This window comes from Trachemys scripta, chromosome 8 (assembly GCF_013100865.1).
Source record: "Trachemys scripta elegans isolate TJP31775 chromosome 8, CAS_Tse_1.0, whole genome shotgun sequence".
NCBI lineage: Eukaryota > Metazoa > Chordata > Testudines > Emydidae > Trachemys > Trachemys scripta.
Window position 1 is genome coordinate 1,120,744 of NC_048305.1, and position 8,951 is coordinate 1,129,694.

Genomic DNA, 8,951 nt, shown 5'->3' on the forward strand with positions numbered 1-8,951 from the left:
GGGGCACCAGCAGAGCTGGGGGGACGGGGCACAGGGCTGGGATAGCAGGGGGCTGCGGGTTGGGATTGAGGGGCACTGGCAGAGCTGGGGGGACGGGACACAGGGCTGGGATAGCAGGGGGCTGCGGGTCGGGATTGAGGGGCACTGGCAGAGCTGGGGGCGAGGTTGCCCCATCCCCCATACGTTTCTGAGCATGGCTCTCCCCTGGTGCCATGTGCATGTGCCTGGGGCTGGCAGAGCGATGGGCGCGGGGCATGGCGGTGGCCGAGCGGGTACCTGGGCACAGGGTGGTGCAGGCGTTTTTCTGCACGTTCTGGCCCTCACAGAACGTTCCCCCGTTGAGGGGCGCTGGGTTGGTGCAGCTCCGGCTCCGCTTCTGCCAGCCCCGTCCACAGCTGGTGCTGCAGGCCGACCAGTCTGTCCAAGTCGACCAGCCGCCGTTCACTGGGGTGGGAAAGGGACAGAGTCAGCGCGGGCCTGGGCGCCGGGCACAGGCTGCACTGCGAGGCTCCCAGCTGGGCTCCCTGGAACGGCGGGCTGGGTGCCCGGGCGGGGGCTGCCCACCCTGGGGAAGGCGCTGCCCGGGGGTGCCCTGCTCCGGGGGGATTCGCTGGCTCCAGGAGAAGCTTCGGGACTGCGGGGAGATAGACAGGGAGACACGGGGGGAGGGGACACAGCTGGGGGGTCCTGCTTTGCTGGGGTTTCCCTGCGTCACAGCTGGCGGCAGCCCCCGCCCCGCGCTGCCCCCGCGGCTCCTTACCGTACACGGTCACGGCGGCGGAGGAGCTGCGGCGACGGGCCACCATGTTCTTGGCCACGCAGGTGTAGTTGGCCGTGTCAGCCAGGCGCGCCCGCGACACCACCAGGCTGTGCTCCGGAGTCACGTACACGCTGGCGTCCAGCGCCGGGTCCACCAGCTCCTCGTTGCGCAGCCACTCCACCTGCGGGCAGCGGGCGTCAGGCGGGGGAGGACACGGGCGCTGGGGCAGGTGGGGGAGGGGAGGACACGGGGGGCGCTGGGGCAGGCGGGGGAGGGGAGGACACGGGGGCGCTGGGGCAGCCAGGGGAGGGGAGGACACGGGGGGGGCGGGGGAGGCAGGGGGGGGGAGGACACAGGGGTGCTGGGGCAGAAGGGGGAGGGGAGGACATGGGGTGCTGCAGCAGAGGAACTTCCCAGGTCAGTCCCTGCCCTGTCGCCCGCCCTGCATTCCCTGGGCTGGGGCTAGCACGCTCCATGCAGGCAGGTTACGCTGCCTGCTTGCGCCCGGCTTACCAAGTGACCCGGGTCGCTGCGTCAGGACCTGGCTCCCCGTCGCTCCCCACTCCCACCCCCTCTGTGCCACCTGCCAGCTGGAGACGGGGGATTCAATGTCCTTGCAGGCGATCGGTGACGCTGATACGGAGCAGGGGCCCCCGACCGCGGCTCATTCCCGTTGAGTTCCAGAGCGAGGCCTGGCCCGTGCCAGCCACGGGAGACGTGGCCCCTGGACTCACCTCGGCTGGCGGGATGCCCTCGGGGGGGCGGCACGCCAGCATGATCTCCTGCTCGAGGGAGACCTCCCTGCCCATTGGCTCCTCCTCAAAGTTCTTCCGCAGGTCTGGGGAACAGGGCGAGAGAGCAGAGCCGGCTGAAAGGACGCGCCCCCAGGCCAGGCGGCTCTGCCCCCTGGCATGGAACACCCCGACGGACCCCCGAGGCTGGCACAGACCTCAGTAACCTGAGCAGCCGGGACGCCTGCCAGACAGATGCTGGCCCGGCTCCCACGGGGCTGCACGAGGGCTCTGCCTGCTCCGGCTCTCGAGCCAGGAGCTCTGTGCCCCTTGCCCAGGGGGCCAGCGGAGGGGGGGCAGGGGCACTCACAGGCAATGCGGACGTAGGCCTTCTGGCTCTTGGTGGTCCCCGAGGAGCTCCAGGCGACGCACTGGCACCAGTACTCCTCCAGCCCAAAGATCCGCTCCACCTGCTGCCGGGAGATATCGATCCGGACGTCCATGAGGGGCAGCCCTGGGAGAGAGCAGTGCATCAGGAAGGAGGGTGACACGCCTGGGTGGCGTTGCCCCTGCCCCCAGCCCTCGCAGGGGCCAACCCATTACAGAGCACATACCCAGACGGGCCCCTCAGGTCCCAAGGCAGCTCGGCCCAGGGGCTCCCCCGGATCCGCGGCACTCACAGTGAGGTGGGTGCAGAGCTGCCATCCCATCTCCAAGCCAGGCCCCCGAGACCAGAGAGAGCTGTTTGTATGTTTTATGAATCCTGTGTGTGCCTCAGTTTCCCCTATATTGTACATGGCTCCAAGGGTGGGGTGGGATGGGGACAGTTTGCTCTCAGGGAGGCTAAGAGACATAGGTGGGCATGTCACCCGCTGTCTGAGCCAGGATGGGGCACTGAAAAAAGACTGGCTGAATCTGACTCAGTGGAGAATCTGAGACGACTATGGCAGATCCCATCGCCAGGACACTGACCCCTCGCGCCCCAGAGGGAGATGGGTCCCCCCCAGCGGGGAAGCTGGGCACAGATCCCAGCTGGAGAACAAAGGGCGGGGAGGGGGGATAAGAGCTGGCTGCTGGGAGGAGCTGCGGCTCTCACCTGGGATCAGACACAGCCCCTGACACTGGGGTTCCCTGGGCTCTAGGCTGGCCAGGCTGGGCCGGGCTCTCACCTGCCTCTCTCTGGGCTCCCCTAAGGACTCCCTGTTCTGTGCCCGCTGCCTGCCCAGCCCCCGCACTGGGGGAGTGTGATGAAGTGGGACTGTTCTTAATGTTTCCTCTGAATACTGTGTGGGTGCCTCAGTTTCCCCTATGCATTTCTTAAGTCTCTAGGTGGTGGGGAAAGGCCAGTGTGCATAAATCCCTGACACTCTGTCTCCCTGGCAACAAATGGCCAGGGCCCCTTCCCCCCTGCAAGGAAATAGCTAAAGGTGAACAAAGAGATCAGGTGACCTCCTGGCCCAGGAAAGAGACAAAGCCGAGAGAAGGAGGGGCTGGAGGGGGTTTGAGAGTTGGAGCTACCTGGGGACTAGGAGTGAGGGCAGACGGGGGTGTCTGGCTCTCTGAACCCCAGAATGGACCCGGCCGAGGGGTCCCCTTCACCGCTGTACCTACAAGCTCTGTTTTAGACCATGTTCCTGTCCTCTAATAAACCTCTGTGTTACTGGCTGGCTGAGAGTCACGTCTGACTGCGAAGTTGGGGTGCAGGACCCTCTGGCTGCCCCAGGACCCCGCCTGGGCGGACTCGCTGTGGGAAGCGCACGGAGGGGCATATGCTGAATGCTCCCAGGAGAGACCCAGGAGGTGAAGCCATGTGAGCTCCTTGCCCTGAAGACGGTCTGCTCCGAGGGAGAGGAGGCTCCCCGAAGTCCTGACTGGCTTTGTGGGGAGCAGTCCCAGAGCATCGCCTGGGGACTCGGTGACAGGGAGTGTCGCTGCGAACGCTGGGCGAGGGGCATTGCCCCCTGCAGAGGGGACTCTACTCTCCCGGCGGCGTCTGGCTCAGCTGGACTCGCTGGCAGAGCTCACGGGGGGACAGTGGGGCTGGAGCCCAGAGGTTCAGTCCGAGGCGGCGGTGAGGCCGTGGGGCCCAGGCTGGAGGAAGCGTGAGCCCCCTCGGGGGTCTGGCCCACTGGAGGGGTCGTCCAGAGGCTCTTCCCAGGCTGGGGCGTAGCAGCCAGCCTGTGGACCCCTGACACGCACACCCCAACTCTGCCAGCGCCCCTCAGGCCCGGCCTGCAGCCCCGGGCACAGCTGGCCAGTGGTGCTGCTGTATCTCAGTGACTGAGCGGAGCGCAGACCTCTCCCCCCGCACAGAGCTACTCCCCGGCTCCCTCTGACACAGGCTGGCTGGGGCTGCAGCCCGCCCAGGACCCCTCCCGTCATGCACAGGCCTCGCTGACAGCTGCTGCCCCCGCCAGGCTGTGGAGACACCTGCCCTCTGCCCCGGGAGAGCCAGCAGCTGCAGGAGCAGAAGGAGTCTCCAGCGGGGAGGAGGGACGAGCGCTGGAGGTCGTTGCAAGGACAGGTGGGGCAGGGCGTTCCCCCGGCTACCCTGCACGGCCTAGACTGGGCCCAGCCCCCCAAGAGCCTGCGCGGGAGGGCGGCACAAGGACAGCCCCGAGCAGGGGGCTTCAGAACAAGCCATCCACCCCCTGGAGTGGGCAGTCTGGCCACCCCCATGGGCGGGAGGGGGGCAGATGGGAGCCTGGCGGTTTGCATGCGAGGGACCGTGCATGGCACAGCTCGGCACACACCAGGGACCCCCGTGCTCCCAGGCAGCCGACACATGGAGCTGCAACCCGGCGCCAGCAGGGGCAGCACGGCACGTTGGTGCAGAAAGGTGGATTTCCCGGTGCCCAGGATGGCTGATGGCACCTCGGATCGTGGGCACTGAGAGACGCCGTGGCTGGGGCGGGGCCTTTCCCCAAGGCAGCTCTGAGCGGGACCAGCCGGGCTGGCATGGCCCGGTGCGGCGGGGAGAAGCACGGGCGCTGCAATTCAAGGAGACCCTCGGACTCGCTGCCCCACTCCTGGGCATACGCCAGCTCCACCCCCCCAAGCCAGGCCAGCCCTGCACTCCAGGACATGGCGCCCCCCCAGGGCTCCCTGCTGGCCTGGCAGTGCAGTGATGGGGGCGGGGGGACCGAGCCCTCCCCTCTGTGCCATCGTCCAGCCCGGGCAGCATCAGGCCAATGAGCCGACGTCAGGCTCTGCGCCATGGTGCGACGCCCCACAATGCTCTGAGGAGCCGGGGCATGGCCTGGCTGCGGGGCCTATGCCAGGGGACGGGCCTCATCTCCGGCCAGGGCCCAGCCAGCGAACGTGGGGTCCGGCCGTGTCGGGCCCAGAGCGGGACTGTGGGCTCAACCTGCTGCCTTCCCCATGTAGCCATGGCCTGGGACGGGCCCAGACACCCACGCATGCCGCACTCCCAGCCCAGCCCCCTCACAACATGGTGGGCACACGCCCTGGCTGTGCGGCCCTGGGCCCCTCCACGGCTCTGGGACAGCAAGACCTGTGCCACAGGGTCGCCAGGAGAGCAGGGGATGGGGGAGCAGGCCTCTCCCCCAGGGCTCCTCCTTCCAACCCCAGCTCAGTCACCCCCAATCTCCCTTGCCTGCCCCCCACTGCCCCTCCAGCGTGACCCGAGGCAGGTCCCCGCGTTGCTGGGGGCACATGTCCCGCAGGGACCAGCAAACTCATTTCACTTGTGTCCAGATTCGCCCAGGCCTGGGGGTGCCTGGAGCCAGTGTCAGAGCAGCCCAGCCCTGGCTGGCTCGCGGGGTCGCCGGTTGGGCACAAGGTGTGCAGGCCACCAGCTTTCCCTGCTTCCGGCCATGGGCACAGCCAGCCGAAGGGGTTTCACCTCCCTTGCTTCCCCTGCCCTGATGCCCAGGCCCCAGCCTGGCCAGCGCTGCCCTTACCGGTGCCCTGGTCCGTGCTGCGCTGCGTGACGTGCTCGCCCTGATGCACCCACTCCCCGTTGCACTTGAAATAGATCTGGGTGGCAGGCGTCGCCCTGCAGGCCAGGCTCACGGGCTTGTTCTTGACGATGTAGACATCTTGGGGCTCCAGCAGGAAGTGGGGCAGCAGGTCCGAAGAGGCCCCTGGCATGGGGTTGGCCACTGTGGCACTCTGCTGGGCACCTGGCAGGAAAGGAGAGAGGCTCAGAGCCCCCAGGGCCATGGAGGTGGGGCAGTGAGCCAGGCTGTGCCCTGGGGTAGCTCCAAGGAGAGCATCTGGGGCAGCAGCCTAGAGAGTGCCCAGCCAGCCCCAGCCTTTGGAGTCACCGAGCCCAGGGCCAGCAGGGACCTTGGGCTCACCCCGTCTGGGAAGTCGCAGGCCAGGGACAGCCCAGAATCACCCCTAGAAAAACTCCTCACATGGCCAGTGATGGGGAATCCACCAGGACCCTTGGCAAATCCCCTCCCTGTTAAAAATGGGCCCCTACTGCCAGTCTGAATTAATCTGCCTCCCGCTTCCAGCCCCTGGGTCGGCTCAGACCTTTCCCCGTGGGACGCAAGGACCCGTTAGTGAGTGTTTGTTGCCCATGGAGATACTGACAGACGGGACAAACTCACCCCGTAACTCTCTCTTTGGTCAGCCCCTGGAGTCTGTCCCACTAAGGCAGGTTTCTAACCCTTTCATCATTCCCGGGGCTCATCTCTGACCCCGCCCCACTTTACCAACGTCCTTCTTGAACTGTGGGCACCAGAACCGGGCACCGGATTCCAGCCGCGGTCACACCAGTGCCAAATACAAAGGGAAAATCACCTCTCTGCCACTCGCAATCCCATCCCCAGCATCGCTCTGGGCACCCATGTTCAGGTGCTTCTCCACCATGGCCCCCAACCTTTTCCAGAGCTGCCCCACGGCACGTATGGCCGCCATGCCTGGCCCCTGGTGCAGTTACGTTCGGTGGTCTGACATGCGGTGTGTGCCTGCACCCCATTCACCCAGGGCTGTGTCACTGGCCTGGGCTCTTCACTGCGTCCAACGCCCAGCTCTGGTGCCAGCTGCCAGCTCCTTCAGGGGTGGTTTTATGTTTTCTCTCAGGCCACTGATAAAGACATTCAATGGGCAGGGCCAAGAACCGATCCCGCGGGACCCCACTAGCACGCCCTGCGCCGTGACAATCCCCCGTTCGGTTACATCTGGGGACCCATCACCCAGCCAGGATCTAAGCCACCTAACAAGGGCCACGTTCATTTTCGAGCGTGGTTGTTTTCCAATCAGGACGTCGGGTGGCACCAAGTCTGTGATGTCAGCACGACCCCCTCCAGCACCTGCCCCTGGAATCGCCTGAGAACAGACACAAAGGGAGTTTGGCAGGCTCTGGTTGCCATAACCGCATGCTGATTTGCATTCGTTACATACCCTCGCTGGGGCCGGCCTCTCTGCCAGTGCCAATCCAACCAACCTGCTGCCCCAGCCACGGGCTCTGCCCTTCCCCTGGTGCCCCTCACTCCCAACCCGCAGCCCCCTGCTACCCCACACTGCTTGGGGACCCGGCGTTTGCTCTAGCCAAGGATTTTCGCCTGGCAGGGTTTGGTGTCGACATGAGGCTGCATGTTCTCGCTGGGTCACGCCAGTCACCACCGGGGGCTCCGCCATTGCCAGCCACGGCTGGGGGGCGTGAGCAGAGGGGTCCGGGAGCCCCAGTGCTGAGAGGCTGATGGGGTGAGTGAGCCCATGGGGAGGGCCCATGGGGCACCCTGGGGATTGGCACGGGGCAGAGATTGTAGATAAATCTCTGATAATTTTCATATGACTTTACATTGTACCTCTTCATATAACCTTGTGGTGGGTCTATCCACATGTGACCTCTGTTTTCATGGGACTTTGTATCAAAGCCTCATTTAGAAACTTTGCATTGCCCTTGGTAGAATATTATAGCCCCTAAGGATAGAATAACATAGAAGAAAAATTTCTTTTTGCTAGCAGTAGAACAAGAGCTCTCCTCCCGCCCCCCCACTCTTAATCAATTGCCCTGTTGAATGAATGAGGTGTGGATGAGCAAGGCATGAAAGGCAGCACCTCCAGACAGCCTCAACTGTTGGAGAGGGGCTGGGAGCCAGACCCAAGGACAATAAAACGTGTCAAGTGGGCTCATTAAAAACAAGCAGACATACTGCCGGCCTCGGGGGTTAGAAGCAAGCACCTTCTTTTGGAAACACCCTCTTTGCAGCATTGGGACAACACTCAAAAGAAAGCAGCACAAAGGACCAATGGACACAGACACAGAGTTTGAATCTGGTCTAGATTTGCATGAGAGGGAAGCTGCTATAAAAGTGAGGTGTCTTGCAGAGGACCCCGGGTCTCGTCTTGTCAACATGGGAGCATCGATCCGGATCGGCAGAAGCCCGGCTCCACCCCCTCCCCCATCTAACTCACCTGGCCAGTGAAGTTAAGGGGAGCAACTAATTGGTAACAACAAGACGGAGTGTGTTTGTGTGTGTGTGTGAGTGTAAGTGTAATATATTATATGCATATAATACAGTGTTAATGAATACATGTATTACTAATAAATGTGGCGTTTTGTCTTATTCCCCCTAAAAAGATCCTGTGCAGTACTTTAAGTACAACAAGATGCGGGCGAGGGGTGAAGAGCACAGTGCCAGGACGGGGCAGGGGGTTCCCAGACTCCTCCAGGAGCAGGCGCTGGGCAGAGCCGGGAACGAGACCCCCCGGGCTGGGGGCTTTGTCCCCTCCAGGCACCTGCCATCTCCGGTGGATCCAGGTCACAGTCCTGAGTAGCTGCCTACTGCTGCCCCAGCCAGTGTGGGGGGGTGTGACGAAGTGGGGGGTTTTCTTATTTTCGGTGGGGTTTCAATGGTTTGCATGTGGAGGGGGTGGGACTCAGTTTCCCTGGGTGTTACTGGTTTAACGAGGGGAGGGAGTGTGTTTTGCAGAGGACAGGAGAGAGGACGTGGGGACCCAGCCGATGGCCGGGAGGATGGATACCCCAACGACTGGTGACCTGGTGACCCAGAGGCCCAGCTGAGGAGACGCAGCCGGTTCTGGCCAGTGGGAGGACAATGGGCTGCAGAGTGAGGACCCAGTGACCTAACCAGCCGGTTCCAGCCAGAGGACAGAAGCGAGGAGAGGAGGCCCCGGTTTACGACCCTGTTTACCTGGAGAGAAGACAATGGACAGAGGCGGGGCCTGGGGCCGGGGATCTCAGATGCCCAGCTGGGAAGCAGGGGGGCTCTGGGCTGGAGAGGGGGAGCAGGCAGAACCCACCTGGATGCAGAGAGACTGGGATGTGCTGGGCTGAGGGAGGCCAGGCCTGAGGCCCTGAGAGTTTCCTGTGCTGTGTTCAACTCTCAATAAACTAGGGTTACCATATTTAAAAAATAAAAAAAGAGGACACTCCATGGGCCTTAGCCCCGCCCCTTTCCCACACCCGGCCCCGCCCCTTTCCCCACCCCCAGCCCCACCCCACCTCCACCCTTTCCCCG

The 8,951-nt window shown here is 63.9% G+C and overlaps 1 protein-coding gene across 2 annotated transcripts in view; it reads right to left on the minus strand.

Annotated features, from left to right (window-relative positions):
• The window catches only part of UNC5A (unc-5 netrin receptor A), a 23,776-nt gene extending 18,138 nt beyond the window's left edge, over window positions 1-5,638 (minus strand). Inside the window, exons 1-5 of one of the 2 annotated variants that reach the window (XM_034779996.1) lie at window positions 5,415-5,638; window positions 1,862-2,005; window positions 1,495-1,598; window positions 761-941; window positions 277-444 (exon numbers count right to left, since the gene is read on the minus strand). In XM_034779996.1, the coding sequence (XP_034635887.1) occupies window positions 277-444; window positions 761-941; window positions 1,495-1,598; window positions 1,862-2,005; window positions 5,415-5,604 (787 nt within the window). In that variant the 5' untranslated portion in view covers window positions 5,605-5,638. The remainder of the gene's footprint in view (window positions 1-276; window positions 445-760; window positions 942-1,494; window positions 1,599-1,861; window positions 2,006-5,414) is intronic. The other variant, XM_034779997.1, reaches the window with a different exon arrangement.
• Window positions 5,639-8,951: the final 3,313 nt, after the last annotated feature.